The sequence below is a fragment of the Kwoniella europaea genome, chromosome 1, assembly GCF_036810445.1.
Source record: "Kwoniella europaea PYCC6329 chromosome 1, complete sequence".
Taxonomy (NCBI): domain Eukaryota; kingdom Fungi; phylum Basidiomycota; class Tremellomycetes; order Tremellales; family Cryptococcaceae; genus Kwoniella; species Kwoniella europaea.
Genome location: NC_089487.1, coordinates 12,026,127 through 12,051,395, shown reverse-complemented (window position 1 = coordinate 12,051,395; position 25,269 = coordinate 12,026,127). Strand labels below are relative to the sequence as shown.

General features: G+C 44.1%; 7 protein-coding genes across 7 annotated transcripts; 5 read left to right on the top strand and 2 right to left on the bottom strand.

The window, feature by feature from the left end:
- Positions 1-310: 310 nt before the first annotated feature.
- On the bottom strand, positions 311-1,719 carry V865_004582 (uncharacterized protein; the record flags this gene model as incomplete). Its single annotated transcript, XM_066228362.1, has 4 exons — positions 311-458; positions 599-1,293; positions 1,378-1,439; positions 1,509-1,719. The coding sequence occupies 4 exons, from the start codon at positions 1,717-1,719 to the stop codon at positions 311-313; spliced, it is 1,116 nt and encodes a 371-aa protein (XP_066084459.1).
- Positions 1,720-3,040: 1,321 nt separating this feature from the next.
- On the top strand, positions 3,041-4,106 carry V865_004581 (uncharacterized protein; the record flags this gene model as incomplete). Its single annotated transcript, XM_066228361.1, has 4 exons — positions 3,041-3,098; positions 3,238-3,299; positions 3,407-3,930; positions 4,004-4,106. 4 exons carry the CDS (start codon positions 3,041-3,043, stop codon positions 4,104-4,106), a joined length of 747 nt encoding a protein of 248 aa, XP_066084458.1.
- Positions 4,107-4,487: 381 nt separating this feature from the next.
- On the bottom strand, positions 4,488-13,732 carry V865_004580 (uncharacterized protein; the record flags this gene model as incomplete). Its single annotated transcript, XM_066228360.1, has 36 exons — positions 4,488-4,503; positions 4,585-4,762; positions 4,833-5,073; positions 5,135-5,224; positions 5,288-5,554; positions 5,614-5,861; positions 5,938-6,075; positions 6,137-6,242; positions 6,310-6,447; positions 6,508-6,663; positions 6,734-6,934; positions 7,006-7,347; positions 7,410-7,691; positions 7,742-7,937; positions 7,991-8,101; positions 8,165-8,775; positions 8,833-8,976; positions 9,041-9,323; positions 9,416-9,516; positions 9,587-10,222; positions 10,283-10,522; positions 10,580-11,033; positions 11,085-11,322; positions 11,373-11,573; positions 11,628-11,807; positions 11,867-12,060; positions 12,116-12,218; positions 12,273-12,474; positions 12,528-12,722; positions 12,782-12,915; positions 12,978-13,061; positions 13,123-13,185; positions 13,246-13,317; positions 13,372-13,504; positions 13,572-13,617; positions 13,680-13,732. The coding sequence occupies 36 exons, from the start codon at positions 13,730-13,732 to the stop codon at positions 4,488-4,490; spliced, it is 7,077 nt and encodes a 2,358-aa protein (XP_066084457.1).
- A 471-nt stretch (positions 13,733-14,203) lies between these two features.
- Positions 14,204-16,629, top strand: V865_004579 (DNA polymerase epsilon subunit B; the record flags this gene model as incomplete). The annotated part of the gene is made up of 13 exons (XM_066228359.1): positions 14,204-14,236; positions 14,305-14,376; positions 14,440-14,509; positions 14,576-14,637; positions 14,708-14,829; positions 14,902-14,983; positions 15,044-15,247; positions 15,307-15,431; positions 15,491-15,548; positions 15,607-15,820; positions 15,901-16,202; positions 16,279-16,541; positions 16,608-16,629. The coding sequence occupies 13 exons, from the start codon at positions 14,204-14,206 to the stop codon at positions 16,627-16,629; spliced, it is 1,629 nt and encodes a 542-aa protein (XP_066084456.1).
- Positions 16,630-17,525: 896 nt separating this feature from the next.
- V865_004578 (40S ribosomal protein S15) lies at positions 17,526-18,484 on the top strand (the record flags this gene model as incomplete). Its single annotated transcript, XM_066228358.1, has 5 exons — positions 17,526-17,633; positions 17,718-17,840; positions 18,015-18,200; positions 18,294-18,361; positions 18,424-18,484. The coding sequence occupies 5 exons, from the start codon at positions 17,526-17,528 to the stop codon at positions 18,482-18,484; spliced, it is 546 nt and encodes a 181-aa protein (XP_066084455.1).
- A 1,066-nt stretch (positions 18,485-19,550) lies between these two features.
- On the top strand, positions 19,551-21,154 carry V865_004577 (uncharacterized protein; the record flags this gene model as incomplete). Its single annotated transcript, XM_066228357.1, has 5 exons — positions 19,551-20,109; positions 20,227-20,580; positions 20,648-20,682; positions 20,745-20,842; positions 20,899-21,154. 5 exons carry the CDS (start codon positions 19,551-19,553, stop codon positions 21,152-21,154), a joined length of 1,302 nt encoding a protein of 433 aa, XP_066084454.1.
- Positions 21,155-21,528: 374 nt separating this feature from the next.
- V865_004576 (uncharacterized protein) lies at positions 21,529-24,264 on the top strand (the record flags this gene model as incomplete). The annotated part of the gene is made up of 8 exons (XM_066228356.1): positions 21,529-21,550; positions 21,660-21,892; positions 22,104-22,478; positions 22,696-23,310; positions 23,367-23,613; positions 23,674-23,761; positions 23,837-24,170; positions 24,241-24,264. The coding sequence occupies 8 exons, from the start codon at positions 21,529-21,531 to the stop codon at positions 24,262-24,264; spliced, it is 1,938 nt and encodes a 645-aa protein (XP_066084453.1).
- Positions 24,265-25,269: the final 1,005 nt, after the last annotated feature.

Below are 25,269 nucleotides of genomic sequence, written 5' to 3'. Positions count from 1 at the left end.
TTCATTGATAACTTGTAAATAGTATTCATTATTAAAAACATTGTATACAGTATAAATAGTTACATTCATGACATAACATATCATATTCGTTTACATACTGACGACCGAAAGATAGAATAGTATATAACTGAAAGTATCAGATATAATAGGACAGGTATATTCTACTGATATTACAAAACGATGAAATACGTGGTACAACTATTAAACGTCAATGCTGACCAATCCATGATGTTCAGTCTACAATACTGACAATGAACCCTCAACTCGAATTTTTCCAGAGGTATATCATCGACAATCGAGATGAGAGTCATCAATGTGTAACCCTCATATGCCCTTCTCCCCCCTTTTCTTCTCCCTTCTTTCCTTGATCAAGCATGATCTCTCTCAATTTCTTCAAAGCGAGATAGGCTGCGATATTCCCCGCATCTTTCGAGTTTGATGCCATACCTTCTTCTCGACTGTAATGTAAGAGACACTGATGATGTCAGTATTCACCAAATTTTCAATATCTATCTTAAGGTAGAGAAACATCTGTAAATAGAGGAACTATTCTGTAATGTCGGGAAGTCACATCCATTGAGACACTTTTGAGACTCACATGAAAATGTCTTGCTCCGGTAAAACGATGATACAGCTTACTTTCCATTTCAATCCCCTCTTACTTCTTCCCACCTTATGACTTCCATTACTACTTCCAGCGCCACCTTCATTGCTTGATTCATCCGAAGGTAGTACTTTATCCTGGGCGTAGATGGGCATGGGTAATTTGTTCTTACCCAATAGAATGTGTAATTCGCCTTTCGAGTTTTCGGATAAACCCAATAATTTCTTATGTTCACATTCATTCGGATCGTATAATTCCTTGGCTAGGCTGGTGAAAATCGGAAGGAGGAAAGGTTGGATCTGGTCATAGGCGTATGATTGGGCTGAACAGTAATTAACATATGAGTGCGATTGACTTTCTTGAGAGTTTTGAAAGGTATTGTTACTGAGCTTCCTCTTTTTGTTCTTCTTTTCATCTTTCGTATCTTCTCCTTGTTCCTCTCCCACACTACTTTTGTAAATACGTTCTGTATTTCGAGTCAAAGCAGGATCAATCATCTCCTCTCGGAAATGTTTCTCGTAAGAGTAAAATAATCCTCCAAGATAAGCTTCAAACATCTCCGAAGTGGCTTTGATGGAATTACGAGTAGCTTCAAGTATATGTCTACTGATGATCGCCTTGGAAGGTAGAGAGTAATAGATGGAGATGGATGAGAGGACAGGTGGAGAGAGAAGCTTGGAACGGAAGATCTATAGGGATATACTGAACATCAGCTACTCTAAGGCTCTGGCTAGCAGATAATGGACTACTGAACTACACCGTAAGTAACTGACCGATGCTGATTCTCTATCGATGCCAGGGAATAAATCTTGTATCAACGAAGTAACGAAACTAACTGATCGATATATACAGTTCCATCAGCTGTGTTCTGTACCTTGAAAGAGACAGTTTTGAATCAACTGACATAACATCCCTTCACCTACAAAAGCCAATCTTTCGTATCTATATCTAGAGTCGATATCACTCAGAGGGATGGAAGAATGGGTGGCAACGTAACTTTTGAGCTGTTGCTTCTCTATCGTCGGGAGTCTTGGCCATTGCGAGCTCAGGCTCTTGGTGATTGTGGATCGGTAAGGGTTGTAAGCTATATCGTCTGATATGTCTGATTTGGTCATGATGGGTGTTGGACCGGTGGATGGGGAGCAAAGGCGAAGAGAGAAAGAAAGAAAGAGAGAAAGAAAGAAATGGCGTGTGATGTACAATTGAGTGGTTGATGGGTGATGCCAGTTGATTGATGGTGAGAAGCTTCAGTGAATGTCGGTGCGTTTGATAACTATGGTGATGGTGGCATCACCCCTTCCTTTGGATTCAACTTGTAGTAATCGTGTGTACAGTATAGAGTAAGACGTTAGAGGAGCATGCCATCACAGCTTGATCACCTTACCGACCCCAGCCGATCAATCACAACTGATTCTCTTACCTCTGATCGATCAACTGGTGGAGCAGTCCAACATACTCTACCAGGAATCCATTCGTGCAGAGACCTTATACATGAATAGCCAATGCGTTCCAGCTTGATGGTCTGCACTTTTTTTGCTCGGAACAGATGGACAATGAATTTTATCCAAATCAAATAAATTACGATAAAGCATGTTGATTCACTCTAGTCCCAAAGTGAGTGATAACTCCTCCTTTCAGTTTGTATACTCAACAGGGAACATACTTGATCAAATGAGTACATCCTGTACTATACACCGCTTGACCACGACACGCAACAAACACGACCTTTGTCAAAACGATCTCCGAATAGGGACATCCTATATTCGTTTTTTTTCTTGTCCTACTTGATGAGCACATACTGTATCTCGATCTCTAGAATTTGTGCACTCGGTGTACATGCTGATATCTTTCCTCTATAATGTACATACGCACATGAGACCTTCGTATAGTCGAGCTCATCTATTCTCTCGTCATCTCTAAAATAGAGTCAATCGCTGTGCTGCTTCGCCAGGAAGTGATCGTCGTCAAGGGTGGAAATGATATCGACTTCGATTGCATGGGGTCTCGGGAGTGAGAGACAAGGTATTTCAGTGTCATAACGCCCGGACCAATCAATCACATCAATCATCATTAACCACGCCCAAAACACGATGGATGGGATACACCAGAATGTACAACAAGAATATACCTTCTTTCCTTTTTTGATTCAATCGCACTCATGCCTCATGATGGTGGAGACACCAAGAAGCTGGGTCTAAAAGGTATAAATAAAAATTGATGATCTTACTGAAATACCTTCTTTCCTTCTCCTCAATCAATTTCTTGTTCGATTCACAACATACCATATTCGAGAATGTCCAACGACGATATCCCAACTTCAGCCTTAGTTCTCTCGACAAGGACTACACCTATCCACCTTTACCTCCTATCACCGATTCCAAGTTGAAAGAAATCGTCTTTACGCATCGGTCTCTCGTTAACACTTTACCGGCCAGCATGCGAGGCGATATGGAAAGTTATGATAAATTGGCTCATGTTGGTGATTCTTTGCTTAGTGAGTCGTCAATACTCTCCTACCATCAACTTTCCACGATGAAAACTACATTCCCTCTTATCTTTCCCACTTTTCCTATTGAGGATGTCATCAGAACCCTTTCCATGTGACGATTGAGCTGACGTTAGATGCATCTCAGATACCTTTATCACCTGCTTATTACACGCGATGAATCCCAAATCTCGCCCTAAAGTAGCCACGGTAGTTCGATCTCTCCGCCACACTTGAAAATTCTCTCGTCAGCTCTTTCCTGTGGCAGTGTAATACGTCGACCATATCTGATTTGGCGTGGTGCGTACGTATCGCAGGATCTCAAAGGAAAGCTCACCAACGGAGAGATCAATACCCACATCGCAAGACATTACGACCTCGTTTCAAAAATCCGAACGGGTCTTGCCGCAGGTGGTACTTTTAGGGAATCGGATGATGAAGCTGGAGAAGTGTATGAAGCTTATCTCGCAGGATTGTTTTATTCCTACCTCGGCACATCCGCGAAATCCGGTAGCAGCATTACATCGGACTCTGGATCTGCCGAATCAACTTCATACGGTCAAGCGTTTGATCAACTCTCTTCATTCCTTAGACCACTCTACTCACCACTCATCAAAGGTCTCTATGACACTTCATTAGATTACCGAGCCTCATTGGTCGAACTTTCGGAAGGAGCAAAGTCAGAACTCAACACCATCACTCAAAAATGGAGGTTGGATCCACCCGTTTACAAGTGGGAATACGTCTGGCCAAATTGGGTGTTGGAGAAAGATCGTAAAGGTAATCAAGGGAAGGTCTGGAAGAGTTGCTGTACGGTCTATACTCGAGACGGTAAGGTGATGTAGGTTAGACTTGATTCACGTCGTTCAGTCAAAGAGACGCTGACTTGTGCATCATACTACGGTGATACGTAGCTCTCGCGAAGGTATGGCCGAAGGTGCCAAAGGTCCAGCAGATAACGTTGCTGCATATCTGGTCTTACAAGATCTCAGAGGTGCCAATAGAGGTAGGTACTAGCTCAAAGATGGAATAAAAAGAATGGATGGATGCTCGACTCGAGATATGTATATTATCATTATTAATCATCATCTTGAATCTTGCTTGCTCTCCTAAGATAACATATTCGATATATATACATACAAGGATACACGATTCCCGATGATTTGGTACTGGGTTGTATATATGTTACCTATACTTATACTTATGCATCTTGTAGATATTAATGGCTGTACCGTACACATCCCGATCGACCCAAAAAACCGCATTGAACCGTGATCCGGGTATCTCAAGTCAAAATTACATGCATACATAATTACAAAACCATCATGTTGTATTATTATATTACCTAGATAGATATCTGCTTCAAAATCTTTCATGATTCCACATACCAGAAATGTTTTACCAGAAAGAACACCTATCAACCCAATCGAAACCGTCATCAGCTTCCAATACTCCGAAAGCAAGAATAAAATTAGGTAGTTATGAGCAAACTTACCATCCCAAAAACGCTACACAGAGATTCTCAACTTTCGTAGCTTCTTCAACCAATTTCTCAACTTGTTCTTTCACATCCAACACCACGTCAGGTTTGAAATCTCTTCCTGTCAATTTACGTCTGACCCTCTCGATGACTTGTAGAGCTTTATCGTTCTTCACTTCTGCTCTTTCCGCTTCTACACAATCGCACAAGATACATTAACTTTGTCATAACAGGAAGGTGAAAGATACAAACGGAAAACATACCAATCAAAATCTCCGTTTCATTCGCTTTACTCTTCCTCTGCTTAGCATAAGCGGCAGGATCATCCAGATCGTCTCCTTCAGGAACACCACCGGGTCTTTTATCTGTAGCGTTTAGTCTCCAAGCTATCAATGGATCATATACGAATGCCTCCAATACAGCCATCAGGGATTCTCGGTTCTCTCGAAGCACTTCCATTGATACTTCGCACGATCTCGAGAAGGTTCCGGTGATACCGCATACCTAATGACATCGATCAAATCAGCAACATATCTTGTGTGCATAACAAGTGGATAGAACGTACCTCCATGGCATGTATAAGCATCCTTGTGAGACGGAACGGTACTTTCTCAGGATACTTGTCACGCTGTTGAGCGACTTCGAAACAATCACCCTGTGGCAATCACTCATTTTAGCATGATAAATAAAACATCTCGAAAACCGAGGTATCACTCACGAAATCGATATGAATGATCTTTCCAGTCAATTGATCTAACAACAGATTCGAAGGATGTCTATCACCCAATCCCAAGATATATCCGACCATACTGTTCAATCCTAAACTTCGAGTGTAAGTCACTCTTCGCTCTAACCATACATCAGAATTTCGAGACTTCAGCCATAAGATCCTGTAAAGGTCTTGTCCAGTGGTATTGTCCAAGGCGTATTGGAAGATCTCCACTTTGTTCAGCAAGGGTAGCGAATCATAGCTTTCGTCGGACATCTGAATTTACATCATGGTCAGTTTCTCTTGTATCCGATGAATCAAGGGAGATAACTGACCTGTTGCATCAGCTTATGCTCGATATCGACCAAAATCTTCCTCTGATCTCTATATTGCTTGATCAACACATGTATAGTATCAGTATGCGGTACCCAGCCAATTAAACCGGCAGAAGGTGATAGAGGTGTGACGGAGAAGCCTTGTATACTGAGATGTCTTCTGGCACACTCTTGATCCGCGTTGAGAAGCGTATTGACCAGACCGAAGAGTTGCATGACCCGCTCGTCTTGTCGCAGATCTTCGTGACCTGCGATCGTTCGTTGTCAGCTGAGTGCCGCGGCAATCGAGGCCGGGTGAATGCCAGCTGAGATACTCAGACGTACCTTTGAGAAGGTACGAATACTCTTTACCATCCCTGCCCCGCAAGCTGAACTGTCTTGGTTTCTGCTTCGATGAGATAACCTTTAACGTCGGTATCGCACTCTGGATGCCAATCACTGGTTTGCCACTTTGATAAGTGCCTATATCGATGTCATGTCAGCCCACTTATCTCTGAATACGACAGTCGGGATTTCAGCTGACCTGGAACAGCGAGATCAAGATCTCTGACAGCCATAAGTTTTGGTGAGACATATTGCAATTCAATCACATTAAGGAGTTTGAGTTGTTTTCCAAGTCGTTGGAAGATCTGACAGGGAGCAATCCGAGTCAGCTTGAACTGTGAAGTGCAGCAGAAAAGGCATCTAAAGACGAACCGAATAATATACGTCCCAAGCCTGCTGAATTTCCGTCAAATCACCATGCACCTTGTACCTCCTGAGATGGTCTCTAGCGATACGTAAATCATGTGCGAAAGATTGGACGAAGGATGTTTCTCGAAGCGTTTCAGGTCCCTAGTATACATGGATCAGCTTTGCACCCGGCCTGGAAAATCTGTTGACGGGATTGCTCACCCTTTCGACCATCTCATGTAATGGTTCTAAGACCGCAAACATTCCTGGGATATCGCTATCCGCGAAATAATGTTTCGAAGCTTCTTCGAGACCATCGTACCACATTTCATGCCACAGTATAGCAGCTCGAATCAGTTCGTTACTAACGAGTTCAGCCTGTTGCATGATGCCAGCTGTCAGCTCCAGAGGCTCCCCAGTTGAGACGGAAAAAGGGAGCTGAACCTACCTGATCGACGATATTCGCTGAATGTTCCCTCATTTTCGCTGTTATACCTTGAGCCACGGCTCTTCTAGCAGGTACATTGGATTTACTAGCCACTGTCAAGGGGTAGATCAAAGCTTGAGGATGTGCTTTACCGATATCATGTAAGAGTCGTACAATGAGCTGTTGAATCGCTTGTCGAGGTGTGTGAATACGAGCGATGATCTATACTCGGGCATCAGATTTAGTGATATTCTTGATTCAACATTGAAATCTGAATGGTAGTCGACACCTACCTGAGGTATCACTTCCAACCACACATCCACATTGACCGTATGTATACCCTGACTGATCGCGGTACTAACACCATGCTGATACCCATAAGTGAACCAGAGAGTCAACAATCTCAGAGTATCCTGCAGGGAATTACCAGGCGAGAGGGCAATAGATCTTAAGAAACCCTCGACAGCTGGGATGATGTACGTAGTGAAATGAGCAGATGATAAACCAGCTTGTGAAACTTCTAATTGAGAGATCACTTCGAAGTTCGCTAGAGCCCATGTATGCCATGCTTGATACCATTCCGGATCGAGTTCCGTCGCTAGCGAATAATCTTGCAGGATCCCCGTTGGATCGGACTAAGATATTCATCGACATATCGTAAGCTAAAGCAATCTGAAGTAATGAGTCGGTAGCTTACAGTCGTTTGAGATTCCCTTAAAGCAGCTTGCCATTGACCTAACTCCACATGACACCTAGCCAACAATTTGGTATATTCACCATACATCTTGGCGTCAGGCAGCATCAATCGACCATATTGGTCTCTTGCACCCAGCCCGACGTCCGCAGAGAGTTGATCAGTGAAATCTCGAAGATGCTGCAGAGTTGCTAATCTCTCCTCTTTTTCATCGGATTGAAGGTTCTTGGCCCATGCCATACGCAAGTAAGCAAAGATGATAGGTGGAGGGGCACGCGCTCGACTCTATAGAAAATCATCAGCTGGTGGTATATATTCAGAGCCAATCAGCTTACCTCCGGATCCATGCTTGGGTAGGGGAATCCGACAAGAGAGGTTAAGGTCTTCTCCGCCAAATTGAGTCTGTCAGAGGTTCTACACAGATCGGCAAAGTGGATCCAAGTATCCATATCTTCATTCGGCGTCAGGACAAGTGATCGGACTTGGAGAATTCGCTGCCAGACTTCCACATCTCGTTGAGTGCCCTCAAGCCTATGCGTTTCGTGAGCCGTTGACCTAAGACAGGAGAGTGAAGTTCAGCTTACCTAGTCTGCCATGTCTTTCTCTGTGTAGCTTGTCGTTCAGGTTCATCCGCATGATCTTTATACGAGATGATTTCTTCCAATTCGGAAAGCATCTGTACTCTCACCACCACACTGAACCCAATCAGAGTCAGCTTACTTACACGGGATCCAAAAGGCAAGGGCAAGCTGACTCACTCATATGCTCTTCCATAACTTTCTCCCGTCAAACTCGTCAATTCACCATCTAATCTCTCTCTAGCTTTGGTTATATGTCTCATTGCCGAGCTGAATTGATTTCGATGAACCGCAAGAATAGCTTTGAAGAAATTCCTATCTGCCGAGTCATTCTTCATTGCCGCTATGTAATCATCCATTAGATCCCACTGTCTCAAAGACCAACTGGCAGCAGCAGCAAGAGGAGCCATCAACTTCTTTTCATCTTGAGTTGAATTTGCCCATCTGATCTGAACGAAATCAGATAGTTCTTCCCATTCTCCCAAGGCATGAAGACATTGTAATTTGCCTAATGCCACTGCGGATTCGTCGTATGTCGAATCGGGATCTTCGGATCGTTCGTTCCATACTTGTAACGCTTCTTCCCATCTACCCAATTTTTCGTACCACATCACATCGTGCGTCATTTCCATGTGACTCTGCGCCCATTCTAGTGTACCCCATGCGGCGTCGGATTGTTGGAGCTTCTGGTTGATACCGATAAGATCCTCGACGACGGCTGTTGATGGGTCTAGGAAGAATTCTTGCTCTTTGTAATGAAGAGCGATAGCATATGCGTGGAATGCGGCGGCCTATATTCATAGTCAGCTATGCTTCGGCAGGACCCGACGACAGAACAGCGGACATACATAGTCTCCTAACACCCTACTCTCGATAGAGACCTCTTTCTCATCATGTTCCAGGAATTGTGTAGCCCCAAGGATGATACTGACTACGTCAGGTGGTACACTAGGATTGGTGATGGCGAGTTCAAGATTATGCCAAAGATCCTCCTATCGTAGTCGGAAACGAAGAAGTTAGTTTGGTACTTACATTCTGCCTAAATCACTAGCTCACCTGGTAACTCTCAAACAACTCCTGCCAACAACTATAGAAAGCCACATTGAACAGCTCCTTGCTGAAGCTCAAACTGCTCAAAGCTAGCGTTCGTGCAGCTCGAATAGCTTGACTAGGCGACTCTCTCATCATCTCATGACCCAATCCTGTTATCCAGGTCAACCATTCCACCTTGTTCGTGATGTGTGAACAATCCCATGCTAATTTGAGTGCTTGTTGGTTGACTTTCAATTGCATTTGTTCGGCTGGAGCTAACGGCTCGGAAGAAAGGTCATTTGCGAATCTAAAGCAGGTGATCATATCAGTCGGCCGATGCACTAGGCTCATAAGGTATACGGTAACGAGAAGCTCTCGTCGTGCGTCGGTATCACTTACCTCTCTACGGGTCCTAGATCGGGTGGTAACCTCTCCCTATTCAGCAGCTTAGTGATCAATTGATCATAGCCCGGATGAACGATCTTGTTCTCCACCAATGCCTATCGGATTCAAGTCTAACATTAGCTGTCCGCACATGCATACCGCTCATTATGCGTCAAGCTGACATACCTTATTGACCATAGGGATAAAGATCGCATAATCAGGTCCGAATTGAAGTACCAATACACAAAGCGTGTCCATAGCAGTCGATCTTAACTCTTCAGAACTATTCCCCAGAGTCCTCACTAGGGGATGTATAATTTGACTTGCGTGGTCAGAGAAATTGACTTTTCTACATAGTTGACCGGTAGTTCTCAAAGCTGCCTTTCGGAGTGAATCCGGTGCTAAGGGATTTTCAAATGATCGGACAATGACTGGTAAGACCAGATGTAGGTAATCTTCGATACTGGATCCAAATACGTAGAATGCCCTGAGAATATGCAATAGAGTATTTAACCGTAGTTCAGGTAGATGCTTGGCAGTCAATTCCCCATCGAAGGATCGCAAGATTTGCTGTAATAGTTTCGGCAAGTAGGCTTTGAACTCCCCTTCTACAGCTTTGGCAATCGATTCAACCAAAGAGATGATGGTGATTTGAAGAGTCGAGTTGGGGTTCCAGAATTCATGAATCAGGTCGAATACGTCGTTCAGGTAGTTTCGGATATGTTGCTTGACAATGGTGATAAACTGAGCAAGCTGCTTGAGGTATAATTCGGTTCTAGAGGAATGTGCTATGCGGATGACATTGAGGAAAGCGGGGACGATCTACACCGACAACACGTGAGTTGAGAGAAGCTCGCAACGCTTGAGCTGTGGGCAACTCACTTGGGGCAAGAAATTGACACATCTTAATCTCTGAGTTCTGAAAATCATCATGATAGCATCTACAGCTTCGTAATGGTCCTTGTAAGTCGGATCATGTAACACATTCACCAGGGAGTGAATGACGACTGTTTGGAAGAACTCTTCATTCACCGATCCGTTATGCTGATTAAGCAGTACAATATCGTTGACTCGCGAAGACGCATTTTCGGTGTTAGGGTCATCCGCTCCGCCTTGCAAGAGCTAAACAGAAAGATCACCGTAAGCTTGTTGGAGTTTACAACTAACTGCCGAGCTTACCTTATGTTTGAACGGATCCAAAGCACCTAACATACCCATCGTTCTTATCGTCTCTAGTCGTATAGCTTGACTAGTCTCCGTTCGTAAAAATCTGAATAGTATACCAAGTAGCTGAGGATGATCGATATATGGTTTGATGACTTCTCCCGTGTTCGAAACCACTTGACCTAACGTCTTCAGTGCGGCATCTCGTTTCAACGTAGATGACTGGTCGTTGAGCATGTCGATCACCAACGTCAAGATGGTTTGGACATTCGGTATAAGTTCTTCACCCGCTACCCTGGCAAGTTCCCCAACACACATCACACAGTGCGCTTGTACTGCTACTGATGTTTCTGCAGAGCTTGCTGTTCGTAGCAATACCGATAAGATCGTAGGAGCATAAGATTTGACAAGACCAGCAGCGGCCCCAATGAGAAGCTCTAGTAGTTTGGCAGATTCTTCCTTTTGTTTACTGTTCACCCATCAGCTTCTTTCCGATTATAATAGAGCTGATTTTACTTACGCATTGGTAGAATACTCTAGTTCTGTCACCAGATTAATCAAACTCTTCCTTAACGGCGGCATCACATAAGCTGGGTTGTGTTGCGCTAATCTACCGATTATACCGATCGCCAACTCCCGATTATGGAATACTTCGTCATTGAGTGCAATGAACAGACATCTGATATCTTCTGCCTGTGCTAAGTGTCGATCAAACTTCTCATCGAGATTTTCCAGAACCGTCCGTCGTATGAGTGGGTCTGAACAAATATCAGCTTGTTTGTGTTGTCAACAGAGCAAGAGGACTCACTAGGATCGGTAATACCGACTGTCAACAGCTTCTCCAATACATCACTGACAATCTCGATAGAGTGACTACTGGTCTGATGACATATCGGGTCATTGATAAACAGTTGTGTAGATGCTAAGACAGCTTCCTTCCGTACGTCGGGACTGTCATGCTCGAGATAAGGTAAAGCGGCATCTCGGACGAACTCGTTAAGAGTGTGACCTGTTGTTCTCATTAGCTGGTCTTCCCATAATATAAGGGCAACTTTTAGCTCACCACTGAAATCAAACGTCCCCAGGATTTTCAAAGCCAGAGTCAACGATTCAGGCGATTGACCACCTGCTGAACTCTGTAGCAAGCTTAAATCCCTCTGTACACCGGCTCTAGGCGCGGGTGCTCCTAATGGTCGATACGCATGTCCAGTCAAGATCATGGACAAACTGTCAAGAAGTCGTTCTGTTCAGGTATGTCAGCTTGGGAATGCCTGTCCTGACTCGACCGGGCAGCTGCCTCACCTTGTATAGTCCGAAGCAGAGGTGGGATATGACTAGCGATAACTTCCAGAGCGTGGAACAGAGCTTCGCTCAGACCCCAGGGGAACATAAGATCCAGTACATCGTGCATTTGACGAGTAAGCATTGGACCGACAGAGGTGGTGAGCATAGCGAGACATTGGAAAATTGGCGCTTCAAAGGGAGCGTTCTTTTTCCTATGTGCGGGAGCTAGTCAGCTTGTAGTCCAATCGATACTGATCCGAAGCTTACCCTCTCATGCGCAGATGTTCCCTGATAATCTTGACTATATCATCTATGAAAGGCCGCATCTTCGAACCCAGCTGGACGGCCATATGACCCAAAGCGACGTATGCTGTTCATGTTGTCAGCTACACATTCGCATCATATGCATAAATTGATAGCTCACCTATATCCCTATCTGTAGGTTTTCCTAAAGCTTGCAGTAGATATGCCATACTTCGATGCAAATAATGAGCCTCAAACTCATCACTGTCATACGTCGCCATTGAAGGTATCAACGCTATCACAGCTTTTCTAATCACCACTTCTTTACTATCTCGATATTTCAAGGTGAGCTCGCATATCGATCGATAATATTCCGCCATAGACTGAACATCGTGTCAGCTAAACTTACAAGGGTGCCCGTTGTTAGCTGACTTACAATTTGCTGATTCTGCAACATGGCTCCGAAGGATAACAAAGATCCCAACACTGCATCTGATGAATTCGCCTTGACTAATCCGGATCTAGCTTCTTCGAATATCTTTCTATACGTTTCTGTGGGCGATTTCTCCCTGGTCTTGATTATATCCAAACACGCCGACAGTAATTTTGATGCTCTTTCTCTGACCATCGTCTACACAAGCATTGAAGTCTCAGCTTAGTTGCGTTGGCACGAAATGTTCAGCTGCTCACCCTCGAGTCTCGCAAAGGTATCCATATTTTCTCTATCACTTTTGGCACCCATTGTTGGAATACTGCTGGTGCATTCACTGCGAAAGCGTGTAAAAGCAATACTCCACTGAACCTTCCAACTTCCTGTCTTGAGTCTGAGTGTATGGTCGTTGTATGAGCTATGTTCCGATCCTGGGCAGACTTTGGAAGAGCTCACCTTCTAACATTGTCAAGGCTTGTCCGACTTCTTTCAACAAAAACGCTTCGTTGTGCAAAGCAGGTGCAGAACGAACCATATCACCTATATAGGAATATATCAGCTACCGACTTGAGAGGTTGAACTTGCTAACAGCTGGACACACCTATGACATGAGCCGCAGCCATCATAACAGTAGAGTCTGAGCATGTCGTCAAGGGTCTGAGATCTATGTATAGGAAATATCAGCTGTGATCAAATTCTGGCCGAAAAAGACAGCTTCACATACATTCGTACAACCTCAATACCTTCTGCTGGGCTCGATCAGGCGTATCATCATTCGTCAAATCCAGCAAGTGGTCTATGACATGCTGTTATTAGCTATTTTGTCAACAAAGTGCATGGTCTAGCTCACCTATAGCCACAATAGCACCCAACCTCTCAAACTGATTATTACTCCTTGTATAATCGAATGTCTTATGGAATACTTCTGCCCAGACACCTTTCATACCATCGTGTCCGGGGTACTCCTGGGTGTATGAGGTCACCTGAGCCAAGCAGTATCATTGTCAGCTTCGATTCTCAGTATGGGAGGTGATCTCAAACACAGCTCACATGATCACGGAGGTCCTGACCAGCTTGTATTCGTACATCCTCATTCCTGTATTTGAGGGATATGTAAGCTTGCTTCCCCGTGGGAGAATGAGAGGAAGAAGAGCTTACCTGCTAGCTAGACGCTGGAAGATATTGTCCAGAGCGTCGGATTGGGAAGACATGTTAGGCGGTCATGTGTGGAGGTGAGAGGAGGTCAAGCGACCGGAGAGGGGAGGATGAGATGGGTAGACAAGTGAACCTGGCGATTGCAGGGTCGTGATTCTTCTTCTTCTGTGACTCTGGATGAGCTGCTGTCTACTTGGCCCTTTTCACGTAGAGGAACTGTGATGGATGATGAGGTTGATTGGGGTAAGAAGTGGTATCAGTTGATTCTACACTACTTGCCATGATGAGCATGTAACTCTCACACATCAGTAACTCACACATCTGGGATGTGGTAGCCGGAGATAGCGAGAGATGCACGTGGCAGGGATTGTTTCATCCACCCATTTTACCTGTGACTTTTCATCACGCGTGGTGGAGGAAGGGCTTGAACCGGAGTCAACTGTGTACTAAACCACATTCACGCGTACAAAAGTTAATGTTCGTCTTTCCAGTATCAGTGCCCTCAACAGCTTACAGATAGTCCCAAGATGGTCAACTTGATGAGAGCAGCCATCGTAAAAGTGAGCTTCAGCTGTTCGGTTACCTATATATATATACCCACAATCGAATCTAGCTGATATGAATCTAGGTCTTCTCGACCAAACATTCCTTGACCCTTCCTGCATCTGCTCTAGCGTATATCGAGCAAGTCTTGCTGGAGGTGAGTGAACCCCCAGCTTATTCGTTGTATCGGGCTGGATGAAGCTGATTCTATACTCATCAGAACGAAATCCCGGAAGATGAGTGGGTAGTAGGACTCGAATTCTGGGCGAGGGAATACCTCAAGGGTGAAGGTGAGCTCTCTTTGGTTCTTCCTTCCAGAAGCCCCTTGCAGCGTGCTCATATTGGCTCTGTGATAGACTCATCATCGCTGGTATCCCTACCTGCACTCAAAAGAGCATACGAAAGTCTTAAGCTAGGGGTGAGCCTAATCTTCATTTGTCTTGCTCCCTTCCGGAGAGAGGATAGACAATAGCTTATGATTGGTATAGACAACCGACGATACTGCTCAAGCTGATCCATCAGAGGTCAACGTTGAGTCACATTTCTCAGTGATAGATTCTTTTGATATGCCCCCGGTACATTTTGATGCTGTAAGAGGAGGATTCACAACGTATGTATATTCACAATCTGTTACTTCTACACTTTTGTCGAGACTGACGCTATCTCCTTTCGACATCAATAGTTCAAGACCGAAACCTTCCATGGCAGGTCAAGCATCGAGTAGATCAGCTTTCCTAAGAGAACGATGGGGTATAATCAAAGAGGTAGGTCACAGTACCCCTGAATATTACCACAACTCAAGCTAGTGCTGATCGAGAGATCAGATCATCCTTCGAAACGAGAACTTCACTCCGCCTGCTATAGGAGGACATGACCGTTCCAACTACCTCAAACTCACTTCGACACGTAATCTTTTGGGTCGAGCAGGTCAGCTCTTCCTGTTATTCGGCATGCTATCCGGAGATCCAGAAGGAAGATTGTGTCTGGAAGATGGGGAAGGAAGAGTGGTATTAGACATGGAAGACGCTGTGAGCTGATTAATCGAACTCCGTTCAAAGAAATGGCTGACTTTCCTAATCTGATGTAGGTTCCGGGAGAAGGTCTATTCACCGAAGGATGTATGGTGTTGATTGAAGGAGAATATACGATCGACGAGACTATAAGAGTACTGGCTATGGGTCATCCCCCAAGTGAGAAAAGAGATGTAGCAAGGTGAGCTTCTTTTCCTCATGCCTCTGATTGAGAGTATAAGCTGACCAGTATGACTTTAGGGGATTGCATGGACATGTAGATTTCTTGGGTGGCGGAGCAATGTCATTGAAAGAAGAGGTATGCAAACTCATCTCCACTCAAAAGAGATTACGCTGATATTAGAATACTTCAATAGCAAAAATACCAGCCTTCGATATTAGCAAATACCCAAGTGTCGTTCGTAGTGCTCTCGGATGTCTGGCTTGATCATCCTCGTACGTTGCCGGCTCTGCGAAGAATGTTGGAAGGGTATGCAGAAGCTGTGGAATATCGTCCGATGGCATTTGTGTTCTGTGGGAACTTCAGTCAGAAAGGGTGGGAGGGCGAAGGTGGATTGAAACGATACACCAGTGGGTTTCATCCCGTTTCAATTGTGTTATGTCGGAGCAGAGCAGAGATTGATAGCTGATCGACCTTATGTATCGCATAGATGGATTCAACGCCTTAACCGATCTCCTACTTGAATTTCCTTTACTTCACTCAACACATTTCATCTTTGTTCCTGGTCCACTAGATCCATGGTCGTCAACTACACTTCCTCGTCCTGCCATACCGTCGGTATTCGCTTCTCGTCTGACGCAGAGGTTACCAAAAGCGAGATTCGTTTCTAATCCTTGTAGATTGAGATACTTCGGTATGGAATTGGTGATTTGTAGAGAAGATTTGATGGGTAAGATGGTCAGGAATTTGGTGGGAGTCAAGAAAGAGGGTCAAGCTGATATGAAGAGATATGTGAGTATAGCTTTGACAGCTCATTGCATACCCTCCGTCTGATACTAAAAAGCTGACTTTATGAACGATCTTTCAGCTCGTCCAAACGATACTTGATCAAACTCATTTATCACCCTTACCAATATCCATCCGACCGACATTATGGGAGTACGATCATGCCCTACGTTTATACCCTATGCCATCGGCTTTGGTCTTAGCTGATAAATACGAGAGGTACGAATTGACATATGAAGGATGTCATGTATTCAACCCTGGTAGATTCGTTGGATCAGGTGGTGAGGGTGGTGGAGAATTTGAATGGAGTATGTATTATCCTGCTACAGGAAGGAGTGAGAGAAGGTGAGTAAAATCACCCAAGCAAATTTATAAGTAATGCTAGAGCTGATATCGTTTGTTTCGCTGTAGTGCTCTGACATTGGACCAGTAGTGACTGATATTGATCAAATGGTATTAGTTAACATTGGTGCCAAACTGGCTTGATTTGTTGTTGTAATCATATTGATCTAATGCATTGCATCTTGTATTGTATTATCGGAATGTTGAGCGTCCATCACCTTCTTCAATAACCTAGATTTGCGTAAACAAGGATCGAAGAAGCAATACAGCAAGATCTTCGAAAAGATCTCATTAGACTACTCTATGGAATTCTCTCTCACCCCGCTCCGTTTCTCCTTTGCTCGTGATGTATGTTTGAGGAAGGAAAGCACCGCTGAGTCGATGCATCGAGGTTTGTTGAAAGAGAAGGGAAGAGAAGAAGAAGATCATTCGCACCGATGTTTTGATGTCTTACTACTGTACCAGGGTAACGGGATCAAATGATACAAACGGGATCAAATGAATAAATTGCCACATCCAAATATTGGCACAGTGATATACGGACGATGCAAAGTTGGATTAAAAGGGAAACACCGAAACGCCGAAATAGTTTGATGAGGCGAAATTCCACGAAAATTCTCTACACACTACACCACCCAGACATTCTCCTACTGTTGCTGGTTGTGTGGTTTGCGGTTTGGTTTGTGCGAATTCAAGGTTGTTCATCATCGTCTATATTCCAAGTTCAGTCTTTTTCTCTTCCTCTTATCCAACAAGAATTGTACGTCTGGCTTTACCACCTTCAACGCATTTTGTGGAAACAACTCGCTGACTTCTAGGCTCTCACTCATTTCCCCTCATCATCCACCCGATTCTCTTCGACTCATCGGCTAACCCTCAACCTCCATTCACTTGTCTGATACTACCCATCAAAATAATAGCAAAATGGTGAGTTTAGGAAAATCTTGGATATGAGGAATTGGGATGGATGGAATGGGAAGGAAGAGCATGGATCCTATGATAGGCAATGGCGATGATTTAGGGATGGAATGGATAGTCCAAATTGGATGTAGCGGATATAAAAGAGTTGGAGAACAGTTGATCCATAAGAGGATAGTAGGATGGAGGATCTGACGAAGGGAGACTACGATTGTATGCCACGAACGAAAGCTTACCTACGTCTTATCTCTGCTATGATAGGCCGATTTCACCACCGGAGAGGAAGCTGCTGCCAAAAAGGCCTCTAGATCTTTCAAAAAGTACTCTTACCGAGGTGTTGAGCTTGATCAACTCCTCGATCTCTCCAATGAGGACTTCATTGAGGTGGGTTCAGGTCTCTGAACCGGACGATGTGATCAAATGCTGATTTAGTCCCATCTCATCTTTGCTATCTATATATCATATCTCTTGACTACATCAAATACCCGTTATTGATCTACTGCAACTTCATCTCCCTTCCTCTCCCCAACACTTCCATCTTCGTCACACTGCCTACAGCTCGTCCACGCCCGAGCTCGAAGAAGGTTCCAAAGAGGTCTTAAGAGACGACCATTAGGTCTCATCAAGAAGCTCCGAAACGCCAAGAAGGAAGCTGGACCTAACGAGAAGCCCGCCATGGTCAAGACTCACTTGCGAGACATGATCATCGTCCCAGAAATGATCGGAAGTGTTGTCGGTGTTTACGTGAGTAGTCATTTTCCATCTTCTTCACTTGCCTGACAACCATGCATGATAGTGTGTGAAAGAAAATCAATGCTGACATATCTCATATGTTAGAACGGTAAAACTTTCACCACTGTTGAAGTTAAGCCTGAGATGACCGGACACTACCTCGGAGAGTTCTCGTAAGTTGGAAATATAAATTCTTCATCCGCGATGAGACTACGACTTATGCTATGGCTTATAGTATCACCTACAAACCCGTCGGACACTCTCGAGGTGCCAACATGAAGGACTCTCGATTGTGAGTTTACACCCTTTTTCAACCCAGACACATGACATAAAAACTGATTTGACATTTTGGTTTAGCGTTCCCCTCAAATAAGCGGTTCGATAAAGGAGAAGTGGAATTGGGATGTAGACCTAGTAGTGGTAGTTTTCTCGTTTGGGATTTTGTATCATTGAATGCAGATACGATATCTTCTGATCAGCGCGTAATCGCACATCTTTCGTGCTTTGAGTGAACGATATGACATCAGGTAACTTAGAACATACTGTGTCTGTTTATTGGATATACATCTCAATCTGTACCATCCGATCAGGTCCCGTATGTGAGTGGAACAGGGGCTTTTTACTCGGAGTGGAGGGTTATCTTTCCTCGGTCGTATGATCTAGACAACTTTCAACATAGTACACAGCTCGAACGTTCAAACATCTTCACGCTAAGTATAAATTAGCTTGTATGATCCAACATTGACATTGCTGAAACAGCCCAACCTTTCGCATCGCATCTCGATCGCACGCGCATAGCACTCTATGCACCGAGGCCAAGATTTCTAGCCGATCTGATCAGTCCAGATTCCATTAATCAATGGATCCCTTTGAACTCCTTTCAATATGAAGCTCATTCATGCAATAATCCTTTGTATGACTATCGTCGGAGGACTTGTATCCTTAGTCGTCCTCACAGGAGATCCTTTCGATGGGGATGGAAATGGAAATGAGGAGGTAAGCTAATTATCCTCTGTTATCCCTGATTGACTATCTATACTTTGCAATGTGTTCACATGTTTCGTCTGCGATCTAATCTTGAGCTGTGATTGTTCATCCCCTGAATCCTGCATTAAATAAAGGATCAGTCTTGTAATCCTTTCATCGAACTGATTGATCCATCTGTTTGAGCGAGGTCCTGACCGAGTTTATGCTGAAGATATAATAGTCTAGTCCAATCCAAGCTGATTTGATTCACCATTTTTGATTCATCAGGTCAATTCACCTTCTTCACCTGACTCTAGGTTGCTTTTTATATTAGAGTGTCTTGCTCTCCCAATTCATTACTATTATCGTACATTCATTCAATATTACTACACGAAGATGAGATCATCAACTATCAGCTTACTTTCAATCCTACCATTTATAACGGGCAGTGCCCTCGCATCTACCAAATCATGTTCTGCTAAAGGAACGACCGGCACTTCAGTCATTGGAGTAGCGGCAGTAGCTACGGACGGTACTACTTCTGCCGTTGCTCCTTCCTCTTCCTCTTCTGAAGATCCTACTCCGCCTGTAGATGAAGTAGTCTCCACTTCGGCTGCAGGAGACGAATCCGCTGTATCGTCAGTAGCAGCTGTCGACACCGGTTCATCTTCAACTTCAGCTTCTGCCACTTTACCTACTTCTACCGGCAGTAGTAACTCGACAGGAGGTAATTCCAACGATCCTACGATTTCATCTGGATCTCACCCAACATTCGAATTCAAACAACCCGATAAAGAAGACTGTAAATGTGGATATAAAGTTTCCGGTCTGGGTGATATCTATATGCCATTCAAGTTTCAATTTAATTTCTCGGATATTGGAGATGCTGGACCGTTTAGTGGTCCGGATGATCTGAAACAGTATGGTTGGAGGATCAACCAGGGTCATCATGCTGGTAAGTAATGCATACATTACCACACCTGCGGATATACTATAATTACCCTCTTAAGCACATAGTTGTCATGTGGTATTTTATTTTTGAGACTGATGATCGATGTTTACGACATAACAGGTGGACCAAGTTCGAACGGTACCGTATGGGATGAAGCCTCTGGTAAACTCGTCGATGAACCTATTTATCAATGTCTTGGTGATCCCGAATCAGTTTCAGTACAAGGAGGTAACCTTCATCTAACTATGAAAGGTGGTCAAACTCCAAGTGGAGAGATGAAATGTCCTGAAATCATTCATGATAACGCTACTCTCTACGGTATCTTCCAAGCTGATATTCAACTGGATAACACTCCTGGAACATGTCAGGCATTCTGGATGAACCATACCATCCCTGGTCAATATGCCGATGAATTGGATATTGAAGCATTGGGTGGATCAATGCTTGAACCGACTACTGAACAACCTTTACCAGGTGAGTCATTTCACCTCTTATTATTTCACTTAATGTTTCTGAGCTGATATCTCGGATGGAAATCAAGGTTTATGGAGTACTAACTGGGAGCCGAATGGCAACGTGAGTATTTGGTACGATCCCCCCGAATCGATCTTCTGCTTACCCCTTATTGAATTTTGTAGCCTAATGAACCTCTTGTACTCAATCACACCACCGGAACCGATGGTAAATCCCCTACACCATTCCCTAATGATCCCACCGCCGATTTCAACTCTTACATGTGAGTGTTCGGTCCTACACAACCCTACCTAGCAGGTACTGATGGGTTTTGTGTAGTATCGCTTGGGTTCCTGGAGAATATTCACCTAGATATTACAACGGGAAGGAAATCGCTTCTCCAAGTCAATTCAACGCCATTCATCCTCAAGAAGCTACTTTCAACAATTGGTCGAATAACAATAAATGGTGGAGTGGTCTCGTTCCTCAGTCTGATGTGACCATGAAAGTCAGAAGCGTTTTGTTCTACTACAGAACTGAAGAGATCCAATCTTTGATCGATGGCTGTAAGGAGGAAGATGTCTGTACCGTTTAAGATATTTCCGCCACTCTCACATCTGTTCACTTCTTGCGCGTCTACTTCACATGTATATACATATCTTCTTGATATACCCCAGGTCTGTGACCTCTTGTAGCATCTCTTCATACATATTCATGCATTCATAACGTCGGTGTCAAGCTTGGATCCATTGTTGGCGGATGAAGCAATTTGCCACTCTCGGCATCAGCCTATTGTATGGTGATCCGGGGTAGATTTGATTCCGGATTTGCGGGGTTTAGTGTGCTATGCAGTAGTAGGAGGAAACAATCCAACGACCCAAGCAAGTTGCATCTGTTTTGTTGGACATATCATTACATCTCAATAAGTACAATCCTCTGACATTACACGATACAACCTATTAGCCCAAGATGTCGATGAGGAAGTTAGCGGGTGGGTATCATTCAACCTGCCAAAGAACCCAGAAGGTTCAAGTGGGGGTGTTTAAGCTGACCATCTGGTTGTCATTTCCTTCCCCACACCCAATATAACCAACCTACAGCCGAGATCGACAAGACGCTAAAACAAGTAGCGGTCGGTGTCGAGACGTTCGAATTGACGTTTGACAAGCTGGGTCATGCTACGAACTCGACTCAGAAGGAGAAGACGGAGAATGACTTGAAAGCGCAGATCAAGAAATTACAGAAGATGAGAGACCAGATTAAAGCTTGGATAGGGAACAATGACATAAAGGATAAGAATGCTTTGTTAGATAATAGGAAGTTGATCGAGGTGGTGAGTTTGTCGATCATAATTATCTCACGAGTTGAAGAGGGTTGAGGTGAGCGGAGAACGTTCTGTTGAGAAGAGGAAAGTTAAGGCAGATACTGCGATAGGTGGGAAAATAGAGTAGAAGTACATGATGTCTTGATATAAAATGCGAAGTAGGAGGATACCAAGTGGAACAGAATGTCATAGCTGATGACTTGATCATTGACTCACACAGCAAATGGAGCGTTTCAAAGCATTAGAAAAAGAGATGAAGATGAAAGCCTTCTCCAAAGAAGGTCTGATCGCCAAATCGAAATTAGATCCAGCTGAGAAAGCACGCAGGGATATGATCGATTGGGTCGGTAATACAACCGATGAACTATCGAGACAGATCGAACAGACTGAAGCCGAAGCTGAGTCGTTGCAAGCTACAAGGAAGAAGAAGGCTTCAGGTGATAGGTTGAGTGAATTGGAGGAGTTGAACGAAAGGAGACAGTGGCATATAAGTAAATTGGAATTGGTACAGAGGATGTTGGAGAATGGAACTTTGCCCGTAGAAGATGTAGAGAACGTTCAGGAAGATATCAAATACTTCGTTGAAGCTAATGCTGTGAGTTGAATGATCCTCCCTTTTCTTCCTTGATAGTGAGGATTGTGAGAGTATACCCCACCCCGATTTGCACACCATCCTCACTGTCCTAAACTTTTCCTCCTTCACGGTGAGGATTGTGCACAATCATTACATCTCTATAAGAGTGTACCTCGTTTCAGCTATCCCCAACTGCCACTGTGTTTAAATCTCATGCTGATACCCCTCACCACCGCAGGAAGAAGACTTCGATTACGATCAAGGACTTTACGACGAGCTCAACTTACAGGAAGAGGAAGATTACATCCACGATTACGGTCATGTTGACGAAGGATCCAATGTGGATGACGCATCAGTCGCTGATGTTACCGAATCAGTCAGCACGGGTGCACCGAAAACACCTGCTAAAGAAGACAAAGACAGTTCGAAGAAAGGTACACCTGCTTCTAAAGCCACTTCCACCACAACGCACGAAGATGCCCCTTCTAGTCCCGTCTCAGCCAAGAAAGTACCGTCTCGAAAAACTACGATGGAAACAAAGACAAAAAGCTCGGAATCAATACCGCCTGTTCCGTCTATTCCCACGCCTGCCCCCGTACCTACACCTAAAGCAGCCGCCTTACCTCCTATAAGGTACGCTGCTGCCGCTGCTGCAGCTGTAGCTAGTTCAACACCTGCTTCATCGGCGACAGCTGTATCGCAGCCAGGACCGGAGACTTCACCTTCGAAAGCTAAAGATTCACTTCCGCCAGCTCAGTTGACTGACACACCCCAGGAAGAAGCACCTACACCAGCTCCTGCTCAGAGTCCACCCAAGGTATCAAGTCCAGATCAAGTGGATGGTCAAGCTAATGTAAGTAAATTTACCATCCTCTGGGAAATAATCTGCTAACACGTGCAATTCCATAGGGCCATTCACCAGCACCACCTCCTGGAATATCAGCTACTCAATCACCTCTTCCATCAACACAGCAATCCACTCAATCGCAAACACCCGCTGTACCACCTCAAGCCGCTGTGGCCCCACCAGGATATGCTCCTCAACATGCTGAATCTAGTAGAGCTGCTCAACAGCCTCCTCAAGCGGCACCTCAACCGATTCAGCCGGGCGTCATGGGCAACTTGATGCACAGCTTCGAGATGGCCAAGGAGATGTGTAAGTGCGGTGTCATCGCCATTGAGTATATAAGCTAATATGCGAATTCTGTGTTCGTAGCCAAGAGAAGGACTAATGATGTGCATGAGTTGAACGCTGCTTTGGATGGAAGTTATAGTAATATCCCACAACAGCTGGATGCTGAACCGTAAGTGAAGTTTTGAATTAGCAAATGACGAAAAAAAAAAAAAACAGAGTATTGATATACAGTCATATGTCTTAGACCACGTTACTACCATCCTAAGAATCCGATCAAGACCCCCTCATATTATCCCCAGAGTAGATTACCCATCCTGGAAGACAAGTCGATTTACTCTCGGCTGGATCTAGATCAACTTTTCTACATATTCTACTATATGACGGGAACGTACGAACAATGGTTGGCGGCAAGAGAATTGAAACGACAATCGTGGCGATTTCACAAGCAGTATCTAACATGGTTCCAACGGGCTCATAATCCACAGGCTATAACGGAAGATTATGAGCAAGGTGGTTATTACTATTTCGATTGGGAGAATAGTTGGTGTCAGAGAAGGAAGAGCGATTTCAGGTTTGAGGTGAGTAAAGATAAACCAAAGTTTCATTTTTTTCAAGTTCTCCATGGCTTACTTGTCTTTCTGGATATAGTATCGATGGTTATCGGATCATTAGAGAGGGAGTAAGTACCGATGAAAGTGGTGGTGGTGGTGGTGGTGATGATATCTTATCTATGTTATGCATCATGCATCATGTGAATATTTTCACTTTTACTGATAAGCAATTGTACTTACTGATCCATTCAACATACGAAATGATGAATATGGTTAATCAGAGTACGTATGAGATAACAAACTCTTGCCGGGTGTGATCCGATCTACTGAGTAGCTTCCCAAATCGAAAGGACCCCTATCGCTAAGTATAAATAAGATGGATGACATTGAGTTTAGACTTTATACTCTGAGGGGAAAGCGATAGTCAGTCGACTTAGTAAGGTACTAACTCCATATATACACACGTACAGTCCTCGATGGTCATAGTTTGTCGTACGATCGACTTACTTTATCCACCACCAAGAGTGTCGTGAGGCTCTCCCCACTTTCCCCCACTTGATCATCGGACCCCGACCCCTCCTTTCCGCATCCCTCAATAAATCAGAATCAACGACAAATCCAGAATATTCTAGGATCTCTGATGAGATAAGTTAATCTGTCTCACTTTTAGTAGACATGTACAATCTCATCATGATCGATCGTGGTCAAAATCGCAAAATCACAAAGATGCGAATCAATTTTGATTGTGTGATTGTGTCATTGAATGATGGTGGATGGTAAAATAAGGTACCGACGATTCAACAATAACATGAGGGTATAACGAATGTAAAAGGGTTGATAAGGTTTTGTCGACTATGTTTACTGCCGAGTTTTAGCGTGTTACAATTTGAGCGATCTCGATGTTATATCCGTGATATTGGCGATGCAGCAATGCGATTAGTCAGGTGACCCGATAGATACGCTAGAAGGTAAGTACATCATGTCGTACAGATCCCATCCTACGCCAAGATCTTGCTGACTTTACACAAACACAGCTTCGAATTGATTAGAAGTCCGAGTGAAGAAAGAAAAAACACACCAAGTACTAATCCGTACGACATTCACATGTCCCTGAAGATCAATCTTT